This window comes from Stegodyphus dumicola, chromosome 7 (assembly GCF_044657685.1).
Source record: "Stegodyphus dumicola isolate Sdum_Otavi_A_Nest chromosome 7, ASM4465768v1".
Lineage (NCBI taxonomy): Eukaryota > Metazoa > Arthropoda > Arachnida > Araneae > Eresidae > Stegodyphus > Stegodyphus dumicola.
The window spans coordinates 152,797,805-152,816,808 of NC_140774.1; the positions used below are offsets into that span (position 1 = coordinate 152,797,805).

The 19,004-nt window shown below is 33.6% G+C and overlaps 1 protein-coding gene across 9 annotated transcripts in view; it reads right to left on the bottom strand.

Moving 5' to 3' along the window:
• egg (SET domain bifurcated histone lysine methyltransferase eggless) overlaps positions 1-19,004 on the bottom strand; it is a 318,317-nt gene that overhangs the window by 178,227 nt on the left and 121,086 nt on the right. Inside the window, exon 1 of one of the 9 annotated variants that reach the window (XM_085820923.1) lies at positions 15,065-15,181. The exons of the other annotated variants lie outside the window; for them this stretch is intronic. Within the exon in view, the coding sequence (XP_085677049.1) occupies positions 15,065-15,081 (17 nt within the window). The 5' untranslated portion in view covers positions 15,082-15,181. Of the gene's footprint in view, positions 1-15,064; positions 15,182-19,004 lie in introns of those variants that run through there. 9 annotated transcript variants of the gene reach the window in all.

The following is a 19,004-nucleotide window of genomic DNA, read 5'->3' on the forward strand; positions in this document are numbered from 1 at the left end:
TCAACTTTAGATTGGCTTGCTTTAGTTTCTCAAGTAGAGTTAGTTGGTTATTATTACAAGGAACTCGTTCGAATGTTGCCGGCGCATTACATAGTCCAAGCAACATCACCTTGAAATGCCAAAGTCCTTGCCTGGTAGTAAATGCTGTCTTTTCTCTGTCATCAAGATGAATCTCCACTTCCAATACTCACTCCTTAAATCAGGCATTGAAAGCCACTTGCTTTGAGAAATAGTGTCCAGAATGTTGACAATTCTAGGAAGAGGGTAGCTATCTTTCTTCGTAACTTCATTCAATTGGCAATAGTCGACGCAAAATCTTGTTGAGTTGTCTTTCTTTCTTACAAGGACTGGGAAATGTCCATGGACTTGCTGAAGGCTCGATGACATCTCCCCTTCCTGTGTAGCTATCAGTAGATGTCTTGGATGTTGCTTGATTGGTGGATGATCACCGGAATCTATTCTGTGTCGCATTAAACTGATTCAACTCACGTCAGAAGACGAGCAGGAGAAAAAATCTTGAAGATCTTGAAAGACACGTTCGGTAGCATTCCTCTCTTCATCGTTTAATTGTGCATTCTGCAATAACTCCCATGTATTGCTTTCTGAAGACATGGACTCTGAAGTGTCAATGTTTATTTAACGCTGGTCACTGTACTACATGCTGCAACCACTTCACCTTTCTTAATGAATCTCGCTTTTTCAGTTATGCTGGCAACCCTCACCAGGATAACAATTCGCAATATGTCGACGACTGCTGAGGCTACTAGCACTCCTTTTGGGCTGCTACAGTTCTTGGGATATTCTATGATGCCGTAGTGGAAATTTCTATTTTCGACCTATAGGTGCAGGAAGTAAAAACTCTTCATGTGGGTATTGTGATATCATCTTGAGCTATAATTTTCTGGATAGATGAGCTGCTTTTCTATTGTTGAGCCACATCATTTTGATTGATGGTAGCATTAGCCCCTGTATCATTAGTTATTATTACAAGGAATTCCACTGATATGTCCCATGATGAAAAGCCCATTACAGCCGCCACTCACTGCAGAAATCTGAAACGCTTTAAACTGGGATCTTTCACTATCACTCAAACTCTGCTCCGCGGTATGATCATTAATTTGTTTCCTGCGCTGTTGCTGGGAAGCGGTCTTATTTTTCATACTCTGGGGTGTTCTGTAGTTCCTCCGTACATGTCCTTTGGCTCCGCAGTTCCAGCACTTCGGATTCTTGTCACTCCTTTTTCGCCTCATGGCATTTACACTCATGTCCATAAATTAAGGATAATTCAGAGTCATGCAGAAATCAAACTCTAAAATAAATATATCACCTGTAAAATCACTACACACATCTTCAAGAATCATATGCAAATTTCAGAAAGTAACCAGATGACACCGATGGTACGTCACAATGACGAGGGTGTAAGAGAGTGATATATAAGGAATACAAGCAAAGAAGTAAAATTGTTCGCAGGGGCTTTGGCTTTATAACCATTTCAGTGCAATAACCGAATAGTTATGACACAAAGGACGCATTTGGATGATTTTATACATGGCAGAATTATCGGCCGTCTGGAATGTGGGCGTACCCAACTGGAAGTATCAGACAAACTTGAAACTGCCCAGATTGTCATCTCCAGGCTTTGGCAACGATTCCAAGATGATGGTAATGTGAGTAGACGTTGTAGCACAGGTCGCCCCAGAGCTACAACGCCAAATGAGGACCGGTATTTGGCAGTTACTGCCAAAAGAAACAGGCGGAGCACAGCCTCAGACTTGTCTCGTCAGCTCTCTGCAGCCACTGGTATGACAATTTCAAGGCAGACCATGTACAGACGCTTAGGGCAGATTGGTTTATATGCTCGTAGACCTGTCAGATGCGTTCCACTTACTGCAACTTGCTGTCGCCTGTGGTTAGCCTGGAGTAGAGAGCATGCATTGTGGACACAGCAACAGTGGGCTTATGTGATGTTTTCCGACGAGTCCAGGTTTAGCTTACAGTCTGATTCTCGCCGGACTTTCATATGGAGAGCTCCAGGTACCCGTTACCACAAAGAAAACATCATTGAACGACACCATTACAGTGGTGCAGGAGTGCTCATTTGGGGTGGAACTATTCTGGGTTCCAGAATTGACCTGCATGTTCAAATTGGAACTATGACAAGCCAAATCTATCGGGCCGTCATTCTGGAACAACGTGTACATTTGTTTCGGGGCGCCATGGGCGCACAATTTGTGTTTATGGATGACAATGCCCATCCTCACCGTGCAAACATCGTAAGCGAATGCCTTCAATCGGAGGATATCACCCGTATGGACTGGCCAGCATTCTCACAGGACTTGAATCCAGTAGAGCACGTGTGGGACATGCTTGGCCAACAAGTTGCAGCCCGTCAACCTCTTCCTACATGTCTACTGGAACTTCGGAGAGCATTGCTTTTTTTGAGTGGTGTAATATCCTCCCAGATCAGATCGATAATTTGATACTCAGCATGCCTAGGCGTTGTATGGACTGTATTGCATCGTCTGGGAGACATACAATATATTAACAATGATACCAACCATGGAAATTTTTTTTTTTTTTTTTTTTTTTTTTTTTTTTTGTAATTTGTTCCAGGGTGAAAAAAATCGCTAATTTTTTTAATAATATCAAACATATAGCATCTTTTTTTTGCTCTTCACCTTTTGTTTAATAAATAAGCTTTACAAATAAGTCAAATTTGTTTTGCTTCTAACTCTTCCTTTGCCTGATTTTGCATTATCCTTAACTTATGCACATGAGTGTAATTGTCTGTTTAACTCGTCTGTCTTATTTTCCATGCTCTGGAGTGTTCTGCAGTTCCTTCGTACGTGGCCTTCAACACCGCAGTTCCAGCACTTTAGAGTCGGTTTCTTGTCACTCGTTTTTTGTTTCAAGGCATTGACTTATTCAAATCATCCATTTTATTTTCCGTTTTTTTATTTTATTGGTGTGTTCTGCAATGCCGTCGTATGCGGTCTTCAGTACCACATTGCCAACACTTTAGAGGCAGTTTTTTCTCATGCTATTCCATATCACAGCATTGACTTGTCTGGATAAATCATCTAAACAAGCCATCAAGTCATCCACTGGCTCATGGACTTGAACAGCTCTGACTGGGGTGCAATCTCTATGAGTTTGCTACCCAGTCAGAGCTGTTCGGGTTGCTAGCTAGGCTGCCTCGAATTTCATGGCGTACAATAAGGAGATTTTTTTTACATTTTTTACATGACATCACCCATTCGCAGAGTTTTCTGTATTTCAGGATCCCAGATGCCATTGATAAAGTACTGCAGGGGCAGGATTTCCCTTGTTTCTGTCGGGCACTCCGAAAAGGTGAGGTGAGATAGCCTTTGAATATGCATGGCAACCTCCTGGAGTGTTTCCGTGGGCTTCTGTAGATGGAGTTTTAATTGAAGCCTACTGTAGTCTTTTAAACATTTCTCACCAAAGCGCAGCTCCAACGTGTCGGATAAAGCTTCGAAATCTAGCCTTTGGTTTTTCTATAGAAAATTGTGTCTTATACACTTGCCAGAAGGTCTTCCTATCATATGTGGATAGCTTCAGAGATGGACAGGCAGGCATGGGTAAAAATTTAAAGCCACCTGTATTGCTTCCTGCAGTCGCTAGGAATTTCTTCAAGATATCAACTTCTTTGGTCACCCAAGAAACCCTGTCATCAATTTGTTGTTTGATTTGTTGTTGGACAGCAGAAACTCCTTTTGATTCGTCGTTCCACAACAGAAACTCCCTCTTTTGTTTGTTCTTTGACAGAAAAAACTCTGCAATCAATTTGTTGTTCGACAGCCAAAACTCTCTCTTCTATTTGTTCTTTGACAGAAGAAATTTTTTCTTCAATTTGTCCAACTTTGTTTGCAACCACATCTATTCTGTCTTCCATAGCCTCAAATTTATTTTCTATTATGCAGATAATTTCTCTTTTCAACTTTTCTTGTCCTGCTTCAATTTTTTCTTGCCCAGCTTTCATCTCTACTTGGCCCACCTTCACTTATTAAAAGCTCTCAGCCTTAACTGCTCTTCCATTCTCTCGTGATTGATATCCAACACCACTTCTGACACCAAAAAGTGTTGCATGCACACAAGTTTGTAATAAATTAAATGCACAAATCCGATAAAAATTCAATAAAATGTATTCTTATCACAAGAAACAAAACAAAATGCAGAATTTTTTTTCCCCCCTCACAGATATTCATGCAATATCACACAGTAGTTATATTTTAAACTACTAAAATGTTAAATAGAACTCAATAAAAAATGCAGAGAAAGCTAATCTGATCTCGCCGCAATCAACAACAAAAAAATTTTTAATCATGCAAGAGAACATTCTAGTATTTTCTTAAGGTTTCAGAAAAACAAAAAAGTACAATTACGAGATATCTATTTATCAAATGTTAAATGTGCATGCTCCTGTATTTTTACTTTTCCGATGTAGCTTTCTCTTAAAACTTACCGTGCGCTGCATTGCACATTTTAATTACAATTCTACCAAAAATAGCTAACTACAAAATCCGTAACAATATTAGTATATTCGTATGGGCTTATAAAGAATTTCAGCACACAGGACCGATGACAGCTTGATAAAATTTACTTTCTCAAAACAAAAACATTATAGTTCTGGAACTTTCTAGTTAAGAGGGAAAAAATAGTTCAACAGCTAAACAAAAAACAGAGGGTAATCACACATTTTTGTTATGATTTTGCAAAGATTTATATATAAACAAACCTTAGAATTTTTTTTATTTTTTTTTTTTATTTTTTTTTTTTTTTTTTTTTTTTTTGTTAATCTATCATATTACATCTTGATTTCCAACATAAGAGAGCTTTTCTTAAAACATCAAGGTTAATTTAATTCCACTCCTCCTTCACAATCTTCCAGAACCCATCTATTGTTCTGGGATGCCGCTTATAAAAAACTTATTTTAAAAGTCCAAATGCCCAACAATCCACCGGAGACATGTCAGGGGAGTTGGGTAGGGTGCATTTAAAAAGAATCTCATTTTTTCAAAAAATCGAATAGTAGATTTAGAGGTATGACTTAAAGCCTTGTCCTGATGGAACTTAATACAGTAAAGATTGTTTAAAAAAAGAGATGGAATTCCTTCTTTAAAAATAGCTGTTAAAACATATTTCTGATAGTATACTTTCCGTATTTTAAGGTTTCTGTTACAAGAGAATGCAGTAATAACCATAAAACCTTTAGAAAAACTTTCCTACCTTTAGAAAAACTTTTCTTGTTTTCTATGAACCAACATATTAAGCCTCTTTCTCCTCTTTTTCGGTAGCAAACAGGTAAGTATATCTAAATCTCATCAATTGTAACTATATATTTCTAATTTTTACCTGCCAAATAATTTTTATACAGCAATCTCCATGTATTCTTACTCTGAGAAACATGCTTTGGTGTTAGGTGATGAATATCATGTTTTTTTGTTTGTTTTGTTTTGATTTTCTTTAAAACAGATTTTATAATTTTGTTCACAGTTCCCACAGAGATATTTAAAGATTTTGCAAAAGCTCTTTGGGAGAGGGCTGGTTTTCTTTTAAAACATAAGATGCAACTTTAGATTTAATAAGAGCTTGTACGTACCTTTGTTTGGTATGCATTTTTTGCCTTTTTTCCAGAGTTTTCTGATGTAAACTCTTACATTTCTTTCCATTCAAATTATTTATGTCACTTACTTTAATGTAGAAATATTAAAATCATGCTTTTCACATCTTTTTTAATAACTGAATGAGAGTATTTCTTTTTGGACAGCGTGCAAAAATATAGCCTTCAATGAATTATTTTTAAGCGACATTTTAAAGAAAAGAATATTTTTAATGCTGCAGACGATAATTAAATCTTATTACAATTTTATTCCAGTCATGTTTGTATTTTTAAATTAAAATTTAAATTTAGGGAGAAAATCAAAATGGTTACAAAAATGTGTGAGCACCCTCTGTATGTAGTCAAGTTCCCCCGAGATAAAAAAAGACTCAGGTGTATCACATTAACATGCTGAATCTATATTTTCAATGAGTAGAAAATATAAACTTGCTTTGTTTAGAATACAGGTTAAACAACTACGAAGATGAAATACCAAGTCTCAATTACAGCTCAGACACTGAAATGTTGAAGTGTTGCAAGGCATCCAGTTGAATTCATACCTTAAGATCAACAAAAAGATTTAAAGCATTTGATATACAAGTATTCCTCTATTATTTCTTCTAATGAATGACCAGGATGTAGTGACCTTACTGAACATGATACTGAACTAGAAGCAGTTGAACCGATATGCACAAAACGATATCGGATGTCTGCCAGACAGAATAAAATTTTAATTTTTTTTTTTTTTTTTTTTTTTAGGTATATTTACCACTAATTATTGTTTAAAGTGTATATTTGTTTCCTTAGAGTACAAATGCATGTAGGGGAAGCTCTGAATTGATTTGGGACTTGTTATAATATTAATTATTATTACAGAAATTTGTGTAAAACAGTTAAGTCGCAAATGGTTAAGACATGTATTCGGAACTCATTAATCGACGAAGTTTAAAGTTTTAAACACTCTCCCCTTGACAAATTCTGTTTGAAACTGTAAACAAGGGAGATTAATACTATGTTTTTCTTTTGTCTACTTTTCACTAGTGTACAGGTGTACTTCTGTCAGGTGTACTTTTCACTTTTGTTTTGATGAATTTACTTATTAACTTTAGTATACCTTTAAGTTGTTCTGGCTCATGTTTCATGTGCAACAGCATTGAAATATTTCCTTAGACTAGATAATTAGAATTCCCTTTTACACATAAGCTAGTATTTGATTATATTTACCTTTATTTTCCTACACCTCAAACTCGATTACATATATATATGTAATGAAAAGACAAAAAGACAGAGCAAATGTTGATAGTGTAGAACATACATCCATAATTGAAGAGGAAGACTTCTGATTGTGTGGAATGCTATTCACTAGGAAAGTTGGCACTCGAGCCAGATTAAACAACATTTTTATTTCATTCACATTTGTAGCCACAGTTTACTTGGCCCTCTAACTGTGCCTATTCAAAAACATTCACATTTTTTATATTATTACAGTGAGAAGACAGCATAGCAAAATAGCATCTAAGCAGCAGTAGAGATACAAGCGAAGCGTGCGTTTATCCAATATGAAAGATTGCCAACAGGAAGGTTTTGGTTTAAGTCAATAAGGTTTTAGTTCTCAAAAATTTGAATTTAGGTTGTGAATTACCCATGTTATCAGTGTTGCACAGGATATAATGGTGTTTGACTGTATCATCAAATTTTGCAGTTATTAACTGTCATCATCACAAGCCATGTTGTTCAACATTATTCTGAAATTCCATTTGAGATTTGCTTTACCATATATTTTTTCTCATTATTCAGTCTACATAAAAATGAATACTAATCCAGATAAAATGCAACATCTTCTCACTCCATTTGCAATGTTTACTAAAATGCAATTTACAGATACGAATTATTTGCTTCCCACATTTTCTTGTTCTCCAAAAATTAGCCATAGTAATGTTTTCGACACTTTTGTCAAACAGATAAAATGTGAGAGCACATCTTCTTTAATGAAGAATTTTTCAATTCTACACATCAGTGTCTTGGTGGCTTTCTTATAACAATTAATTTTTAACAATAAACTCCTGTCTAGTCATTCCAGTTTTTACAACTGCACTAGCCTTTTTTTTTTCATTTTGGGATGTTGTGATTATCATAGCTTCTTTCCACTGTCCAGTAATGCTTTCAAAAGTCTACATATATATCTAAAAAATTCTATGCATTAAAGGTATGAATATATGCAATTCAACAAGTCCATACCCAGATGTATAATAATCGGAATGATCTATAAACCTCCCAAAAAACACATTTTTGGATAAGAAATTTTGCCTCCTTCCTCAAATGAGTGTAAGAATGGAGAGTGTGATATCCCCCCCCCAAAAAAAAACTACATTCCCGTTAATTTTCTCGTATTTAGCTGAGATTTATTTTGCCGAGAAACATCATAATCATCCTACATGCTATTCCACCTTTATACAGACGCCGGCTAACGAATCCATTACAGTAGGAAATATTTTATTCCTGGCTCCATGAGCAAATCAATTTTCGGCCTTTGAATGGTTGCGCAGGGCACTTTTCCATCTTATCTAACTTGCAGAATGCTGCCTTTATTAGAGACAGACAGTTTTGCACAAACGGAGTCATGGGTACCAACTCTTCTATAACTACATTGTCACATACTGGTTTTCTTCAGCTAGCATAGCAAGAAGGAAATTATTTCAGTAAGCTTTAAGCTCAGCTAGTTAAACTGCGCTCATCTTTACTTTTCTGATTTGATATAACTTATTATTTTGTTTAGTCTTTTATTATTAAAATTATGGAATCCAGATTAAAGTCTTTGTTAAAAATAGTTTTCGGTTTACTCTTTCCTCTAAACTGTACATCCATCAATTAGCCAATAGTTATCGAAATTTTCGCGCGAAATTCAGATATAAAATGTTCATTTTAAATCAGTGTAACTGTAAGAACATGCAAGAAGTCACAAATCTGAATCACTGGGTTTTTATATATATTTTTTTTAATCAATGGATATAAGAAGAAATGCAAAATGAAGATGATATAACTCAATCTTCCACATCCATGCCAATAACTCAATCAACAAATGCTAAAATTTTAAATCCTACATCTTTATTAAATTAATAGGATATCCACATGAATAACTTGAATAACCCGAAATCGCAAAATTCAATTTCGGTTAAGAAATATAAATTACATAATTATAATCAAATGAAACATATGGCTGCATCAGAAAAGAAGCTAGGCCAAACCGAGAGATTCTTAGAGATTCTTTGGCCAAACTGTTGACGACTCACGCCGGGGAAATAACCCCCCCCCTTCCACACAAAAAAAAATAAGCACTGTATAGTTTTAACACGGCATAACCGCAGAATTTTCTGATTAATGAGACATGTAAAGAAGAAACGCTAAATCAAGATGATACAGCTTAAATCTTCATTGCAATAATAATGCCCCAATTATCAACCAATTAATGGTCAGCGAAATCCGTAATATGGTTTTTAAATCCAGAAAATATCGCCTCCGATCGAAGAAAATGATAGAGATTGGTCAAAATAAAGATTTCCACTGAATATTTGGTAGGAATTCCACCACACGTCAATTATGAGGTTTGTAAATGATCAAGAAACTGAACACTGAAAAAAAATTATTAATATTTAAAAAGAAAAAAATTGCTTAAATAAATCATAAAACAATATTAAATGTTAATACTGAGCTTTCCTTTGTAAATTTTACTTTCTTTCCTGTCAAAAATGCTTCATTGTTTAAAAAACAACCATTTCATATCCTTCATTATATAATTTTTAAATCTCATCTTATTGTATTTAAATTATGATCTATATCCGAAATCCAGAATCGCCGAAGTTCCGACGATACCGAAACTTGAACTTTATACTGTAGTAGCTTTTGCTGTAACATCATTATTCAAATCTTGTTTGTTTATGTTCTCAGAAACACTGTTTACTTTCATAGGTGGTGACAACAAGAGAGGTATTGTGTAAAATTATAATGAAGACGTTTGTTTCAAACACCAAAAATATTTCACAAACATACCAAAAATTATCTTTCTCCAAACAAGTACTTGATTTCTGGTAAACTATATTAACTGCATTACTTGCATCATTTGCGTAAATGAACGTATTTTCCTCCTGATATTTTATTAACTTGCTACTTAGCCTTTAACAGATGAAGATCTCTCTCTCTTTTTTTTTTTTTCAATATCATCTTTGTTTTTTCCACTACTATTATTGATTTATTAGTTCAAATGGGCAATTTGCCCAGAAGGACTATTAATTCCGTTTTGGCATTTTACGTTGACAGTGCGAAAAACATGGTATTTCATATATAAAAGTAACACACAAGATGTTTAATAAAACGCCCCTTTGGACGCAATTTAAAATCTGAAACCTTTTTTTTTTTTTTTTAATGAATTCTATCAGATTTATTGCGCGTCTCTGGCATGTGGCAGCCAACTCGATTACCTTCAAGAAGGAAATGTGTAAAAAATCTTAACAAATTACTTTCTTCAGGATGCATTACTCTGTCTTCTGCTCCATCAAAGTTTGGAATTCATCAAAATTTATTATTTTATCAAATGCATTTATTTACTTTTTCTGCATTCATCTCCATTTCGAAGATTACCTTCCGCCCTTCCTTCTATGGGAACAACTTCTGGTTTGCTTCTGATATTTTTAATTCAATGCCTATTTTAAGCTGTATTTTCCAGGCTTTGACAACGAACAAAGGAATTTCTTGATCCTAACTATTTACTTTTGGGTTGCTTCATGCAATAATATTAATCTTATTTCAATGGCTGTTTACCTGCTTTTAGTTCGCTTATACTTCTAAAATGAATCCATGCGAAAAGAGGTAACTTAGGCGTGTTTCATTTCCGCATCCCCAGAAAGCATAATAAATCATGAATGCATGACTTCATAGATGAACGGTTTACTAATATCTAATTGATATACGACTTCACATTTCAATATTTAAAAAAAGATTGGCACACGTAATGCGATAAGACTACGAAAATTACATATGAACCAATTATTGATTTTTTTGATCAAATATTTCTTAAAAGCATCCTGAACGTCTTTAAACAGCAAAAACAAAATGGCGTGAAACAATTCATGTTCTTAAAACGTCACATTCTGTAAGGCGGAAAGACATGTAATCATCTATGCTCGAGGAAAAATCAATTGTAAATTCTTCTTGATCGACTTTTGACGAAAAACAGCAGTTCAAATTCATTAAACTTTACAACATTAAACTTTAGTAAGTGTAGAATCGAATAATCAACGCATGTTCCAGACTTTCTTTGTGGGGCATACTTTAAATTCTTCTGAACATTTGTAATGCAAAAATTTTCATCCAATCTTAAACGATACGAATTCCAGAGAATTCTGTCATAAAATCTTGTCGATTAGGTGAATGGGGCTGCGCCCTATTTGTACCAATTCCAGAGAGGAGGCTTTTTTCTTGATCATATCAGTACCACGAAGGCACAATCTTCTTCATTCAACAAAGAATGTCTTTTCAAAATCAACTATTATTTCTTCCAATAAACGCATTGTTAATATCCAGTTAATTATGTCTTCATTCCTCTAAAAGTTTCAATAATTTAAGAAATTCTTTTGAGAATACTTTTATCTCAAAAGTCTTGTTTTTCTTCGTTTCATTCTCTAACAAGATATTAAATTACGCACTATTTGTATATTTATGTGTTCATAAGAATGCTTATCACATATTTCGGTTAAAGAAATCTTCTTATATTAAGTAGGTCTTTCTTTCCATTTCTAAATATGTCGCATTTCAGAAGTATCGGAGTTTGTGAACAAAATTTCTTATTCATAGAATAAAACCTAGCCAAATGGCAAATGATTTGATAGGCGTTTTTCAAATCAGACTTTTGCAATTCGGATTAGTCCAGCATTTTCTTAATCCCTCGGACCAGACATCACTTCCTCACTTGACAAGTTCCCACCAATCTTTTCAAATAAACTGTCTTTTCCGATCAGCTCGATTTGTTTTGTTATTTGTGGAGGGAGGATCGATACCCACTTTTAGTTGATTAATACATTTGGCAACTGCTTCACGTTGAAACAATTTGAGGAAATTGCATGTAATTAAGCGACAAAATCGTAGGATACAAAAGCAATCAGTTTATTAACATTTAACATACACTGAAAATAGGCACGTTCGCATTACACGCTGCTACAAATTTTGATACAAAATAAATTTAAACTATTCAACATACTATTAATGCATTATTTATGAAACTAAATGTACTTTGTTACTAATGTACTAAAATGTACCTCGTTATTTAATTACAACGATTTTGGTACGCAAATTAAGAAAGAGAATTTTAAACGGCGTCATAAAATTTAAGAAATAGGGAACTTAATTTTCCACAAAAATACTCCTTTCTTTAGATAAGATAACCCGAATATAATAATTTCCTACAGTTAGAACAATTTTACGCCAGTTCGTATTCACTTAACAAACCGTTTTTTTTTTTTTTTTTACCCCAAGCAACACTTTCATTAACTTGAAAATTTTTAATTAAAATTATTTTTTTTACATTACGAAACTAAAAGAAATGCTTACTAATATGCAAAGTATCAATTTACTACCAAATCAATCAATAAAATTAGTTATTTACTTTAAGAAGAAATTGATGGCATAGATATTTTTAGAATTCGGGCTTAGACTTAAGATACCAAATTTTCCTAAATTCTAGTATTTATAAGTCGATAACATCATGCTACACAGTTTAATTTTATTAATCTGGTGGATTCATTACTTGCTTTCGTTAAATAGCCTTCTCCTACCTAGATACAATTTGCGGATTCTTGACTGCTTTAAACAAATATCCTTTTCCTCCCTAGATACACTTGTATAGAGGTTCGTAACACCTACATTTTTGATTCACACTCGCACAATCTGGTATTTGAGCCAAAAAAGTGAAGAAAATAGGCCTGTAAGATAAATTAGCATCGTAATAGTTCTCCAGACAAAATAGTCAGATTAAGACGCGGACTAAACAGAGCAACAACACAGTGTGGTTCGCTACGCTTAATCAGATGCCAAAATTCAATAAGCATGAAAAATAATAACCTCAAAATGTATCTTGCAACATATTTTTATCAAATTATTTTCCTTTAATTGTATATCATATAAAACAACGTAAAACGAATATATTTTTCTTGTGCTTTTATAATTATGGCAGTCTCTGACCTAGGTGTGAATGCCCGATCATCCTTGAAAGCTACGGAGAAGAGCTCCAATGAAAAAATTTACCTACCTAAAGCTTTACACTGTCGCTTAGTACATAAAAGCAAACGAAAAACAAGCACAATCAGTTCTATGGTTATTTTCATTTCTGGTTTTGCTCCTTCGGCTTTGTGATTCATGGTCACCTCCTTTTACTCACCTTAATCCTCCTAACTAATTATCCTGTAATATTGTATTGTCATGTGCCCAATGGGCTTTGTTACTTGAGACGGACACGTCGCGTATTGCGCGATATCCCGGCCATACAAGTACGGATACGGATACAAAATCTGTTTGTTCTAATATAGAGATGATAACGTCGAATCCACACCTAAATCCTAAATTTGCATTTTTTGCTTCATTTGCTTTACATCCATTTCTGAGGTTTAGTACTAAACAGCGTTTAGTACTAAAACTTTTGCATCTATGTCAAAAAAGATGTATAATCTAAAAGGTGCACATACTAAAATTATTGTCCAGAAAACACAGCTCAATTTTTCTCAAAATTAAGAACGTAGAAAATGTTTAAATATTGTTTTCCTGGAAGCAATAGTTCAGTAGATTCGTGATTTCGAACTACCTTAACCGCTAACAGAATAAATGAAGCTATTAAGGTAAAATCGGCACTAAGTCAAGTCATTTATTCTAATAGCTGAGAGAAGACTGGTTTATGTGATTGTGACAAAGCCTCAAGGGCTATCTGCTTAAGAGGAGGAATGTCTTCATGGAAGACTTTCTAACGGAAAACTGGCTCGTATACACGTTACACATGGAGAAACCCATGAAAACGCCCATGCAAAAGCATTTCTTTTCTTCCCTTAAATACAAAAAAAAAATTGCAATCTTCAAAACCCATCCCTCAAAATAATAAAAATAATAATAAATAAATAAAAATATAATAAATAAATAAAAGAAATAAAATAAAATAAATAATAGTAATAATTCAAACCTTAGAAGTACAAATCGAATATAGAATCAGAATATTCTGTCGGTTAAATTTTGCTATTTTATGTGAAACCCAATAAATATATCTCGATAAGCATGACCAGTCAACCAGAATATCAGATAACAACAACAAAATATATAAATAAAATAAAACAAAACTAATGTTTTTTCTTCATTACTAAATGGGACCGATGGCTGCACTCTTATTTATTTTATTTATGTATGCATTTATCTTTTAAATTTGAATTTCAGGCAGATTTAAAGAAACTGCATAGATCATCATTCTAGGCATGCAATAGATGCATGCCCAGAAAATCGGAACTGAGATGCTAGAAAGATCGCTAAAGCCTATTTACAAATAACACATACAAACCAGCGTTCAATCAGTAAATAATCTATTTTATAGATAATCTTATTGTTGAAAAGAAAGTAAAAATATTATTAAGAAGTATAGTATTTTAAAGTGGCTTTTTTTTATTATTATTATAAACTAATAAGCACTTACAAAAATTGAAAAATAAAAACTTGACATCATGAAGACTGCATCATTGCAAAAATCAGAATTCTCGAACAAAAAATATTCCTATTTTTAGAAGGAAACTGGTAAGTTTAAATAATTACTTATTTTAGAAATAATTTGTGATCATGAAGAAAATACAATACGAATTTTTCCATCAGCAGAAAACAAATTTTTAATACGAATTTCAAATTGTGTCTTTTCATGAAGTCTAGAACCAAAACACGTTTCTGAGTTAATATACTCAGACTAATTAAAAGTTCTGCATAAGATTAATTTTATTCTATTAGGCCCGTCGTAAACAAATATGATTCAGTTTTCCTTTAGGAAGTCGTCCTGGGTAGCATTCCTTCCAAACAATTAAACCTTCTCCTCTCTCACCCAAATTAGGCAAAGACAATTAAAAAAGTACACAATAGACTTTTAAACGTTATTAAATGATTAAGTTAACAGCAACCATTTCACTAATATCGCCATTTTAGTAGCGAAAATCTCAATCGATTGATAATCACGTGATAGTAAGCCACGCCTATATCAGTAAAATGCATCTAAAGCCTGCCCAGAATACTGAGTTTAGAAGAACTATTCTTTTTAACAACTTTTAAATCAATATTTGGCGTGATTTTACTTTATCAAATTTTCTTTTGGCCAAAACAGTTATTTCATTTTTGCACCCAATATTTTAAGAGTGGAAAGTATACATGACAAATTACCTGATACTTCCAAACATTAAATCATAACGCTTTTGAGATTCCAAATATCAACTTCAAAAGTTACCAGGAAAACATAACAAACGTCAGTAACATCGAAGAACAGCAAGTTAAGCCTTTTTCGACATAATTCTACATACAGAAGAAAAACACTTAGCGCCATCTATGGAAACACGCAAGAACTACTCACAATTCCTCTACTACAACCAAACATTTTCGATTCTTTAATCTGAATATCTGTGTTTATAACTACAATAAACGGAAATAAATAACAAAAATTAACGTTAATCAAGTCCACATTTGCATGTATCTTAACCCCCCTCAGATAAAACTGCTGTTAGAATTACGCCCCTTTTACATCCAAAAATCAATCCCAGCGACTCCACTACTCACACGTTCTACTTCCTTGACTGAGCGTGCGCGCAAGGGGAAAATCTGGCCTTGACGAAAGTAACGATCCTACTCGCCTTGAGGAACTGCCAGGCTGGGGGATAGTTTCGCCTGAGTGAAACAGGCAACAATCATTGAAGTAATTCCGAATGCTTACGTAGTTATAACCCATGAACCAGCTCGTTCCGCTATAATTCCCAACTCGGCAGACACATGTTTTCAACTAACTGGAAGTAAATAGGGTATTTAATCATATTCTTCGGGTAACTGTTTAACTCATATTACCTAAATAAGATTCGTTTTCCTTAGAAAGTTCGCCACGCAGCAGCCCTTCCAAAGCAACGTATGCTTTTTTTCGCATTTTACCAATAAAATATTGACCTAAACTCAGGATTGATATTAACTGAGAATGTAACTTTAATTTTGCAACTCCTAACAAGGAATTTTCATCACCAAATTTTTGAATAAATGAAGCCACTATATTCATATAAAATATGCATTAACAAAGTTATTAATGGAATAATTATCAAATAAAATCAAATTATAAGAATTAAATCATTCCTAAATAACTTAAAAACTTATAATGCTAAAATAAAATAATTAGTAACGTTTGCAAAAAAATTAACATTTTATGAACAATTTAATCACAAATAAATTTATCAATTAACTCTCAAATAGTCTATATCAAATTATTACTAATTCTTTATTTGACTTTTTCTATAATTAGCAATAATAATCTGAAAAGGTATGTTAATAATAATATAAACTTAAAAGTAAACATAATTTAAATTTTTTAATTATTTTACTGTGAAGTGTTTTTTAAACGCAATATTTAAAAAACAACAGATATAAGCAACGGAACACAAACTTTGTCTGACGCGCCATCTTGTGGAAGTAACTTTGCATGAAAGCAAATAGTTTCACCGACGGCTATTCGCCCAATCAAGTGACCAACAGCAGCCGAGCGCTGAACACTATTAGTTCGGTCCGAGGTTCGAATCCCGGCTTATGTCCGTTATCCAGTTCTATGGCTGCATAGGCGTTCTTGTGGTTTTTCCTACGTATAACGTGTATACGAGCCAGTTCCCTTCGAAAGTCCTCCACAAAAGCATCAGTCCCTTTAGGCAGACAGCCTTCAAATGCTTTGCCATAATCAAATAAAACAAACCACCCAATCAAATTCACTAAAAATCACCGATTTAATAAAACTATCTCATTGAAGCAAATTTATATTTAATCATGTTTTGTTTTAATTTTACCACGGGGGGGGGAGAATTTCTTTTTAATATTATTCAAGTCCAGCAACCAACTACATCGGTATACTAAATAACAGAAGAATGGGATAAATAGTAAGCAATACCTTAACATATCATAAATATTTAAGTATATAAAAAAAAATAGTAATACAGCAGAAATCCTCAAACTCCACATTACGGAATAAGGGGTGGATTTTTCTGAACTTTTAAAATTTAACCCTTTCATGCGCTAGATATTACTTTTATAATGTTTTTAACTAAAAAAAAACTCTAGTAACCGAATATTATGATCCTAGAGGTAAATAATATATGAATTAAAAAAAATCTACTCTTGCCCACTATTCTGTGGACTTCCATCTGTCGAGCCAGCCAGCACTAGCAGTAAATCCAGGCTCTCCTTCTTGAAATTCATCATAAAATTTTAGGTCTTGTAAAAGTGTCTGTCTCTTGTAAAATTGGTTCTGAAATGGGTGTTCCCTGCTCGCTTGCCTGAAACACAAATAAAAAGCACCTCACTCACTTTTTCATATTCACCGCCTTTCATACTTTTTCTTTCCTTTACACTATCCGTATATGCTCTTTTCACACACCAAGACTCGGTTTCGAACCTCTTCTTTTTCCACCCTATGAAAGTAGTCCGTCCAATAATTAAATCCATTGTAATTTTGTTTACACTTTCCCCTTTCTCCAGTCTCTTTAAGGCACCTAGTTTAATTTCCATTGTCACGCTAGTTTGTTTTCTTTTCTTTTCGAACAACATCTTCACTTCACAGAATATCAAAAGTTCTCAAAAATATGTAACACTTATACGCCTGAGCAAATATGAGAGAAGCAAACTGCGTTGCCAAGTATTACAACGTCTCTTGATATTTGTTAGGCAGTTCAAGAATTTAATGCCAGAATGCGAAAACGGCAAAAATTACAGAAAAAAAGCACTGAAATCCTTAAACAGAAGAGGAAAAACATACGCATAAATAATAATTATATGTAATATTTGCTCTTTTTAGCCTAGAGATATCTTGTCAAGTTATACGGAATCTCGAGGTATCGGGAGTCGAGTTTGCGGGATTCTAATGTAGTAATTACCTAATACGTAAAGTTTGGTCAAGTTATTTTGTAAAACTAAGTAGTATAAGTGCTTTGCATATTCTTTTGGATAATTGCCTAGTTTGTACTACTAGAAATTTTCTAACAGGGAATTTACTAACTAGTGTAGGTTCTTACCTGAGACAACGTAATAAAATGCAGATAAAGACTTACTACCTTAGTATTTTATTGAACTACAGATAATACTACCATATTAACACCAAATCCTTTATTTTTCAACACTAGTATTAAAACTAATTTTCTCTTTAAAAAAAAAAAAAAAAAAAAAAAAAAAAAGGATTCTAAAACGAAATCCAGTATGAAAACTGTTGCCACAAAAAGATAATACAATAATACGCAAAGTGAACATTTATAATTACTAAAATATTTGGGAGTTACCTCTAAATTAATTATTTACATTTACACCATCCTAACTATTAAAATATTTGTGAGTTACCTTAAATTAATTATTTACATTTATGCATTTTATGCCCTTGCACTAGCACCTTTTCTCCATTTAATGCATTAGAACTTTGTTTATTTTCTTACATAACTTCCACTCAAAAAATAGGAAATTATTAAAAGGAGTATTTTCAAACAATATATTTTATTATATTTAAAGATGACGGAAAATTTCGATGATATTGCCATGTGGTATAAATAACAGACTGCTGTATAAAGAAACTTTTCCTCTGGCCTTTGACCTGCTAAAATGTTTTTGTAGCACATTTCAACGTTAATGCAAAATATATTGTCTTTAAAATATCCTCAGTTTTTGTATTAAATTCCTCGGTTAATCTTTGGATTATGGTAACTTAGCGATTTTCTGGCGACTAACCCTGCTACAGCAACCTGCTAGTTTTGTTTTGGACGCCATTTTGTTTTCACGAAGTAAAGGCATGTTTTTTTCCCCTCAACATTTTTTCCCCACTGCTAGCAGAATTACGCTTACGCTAGAACTTTTATGGAACAAAAGTGCTTATAGGTGCGAAATTGGGAGAAAGTGCAGAACCGCCCTTTGCTTGCCGCGTTTTTAAGAATTGCACATACACGGTATCCATGTTAACGTCGATCAATTTTCACTTAAAAAAACATCCCAGAATTGCACAAAAATGGCATTGCGCACACTCTTGACTTTATCATGTACACTGCTAAAGTCCTAGCTAGTAACCTTTATCGCCTTACCAAAATGTCGCCAAATTACCTGTTAC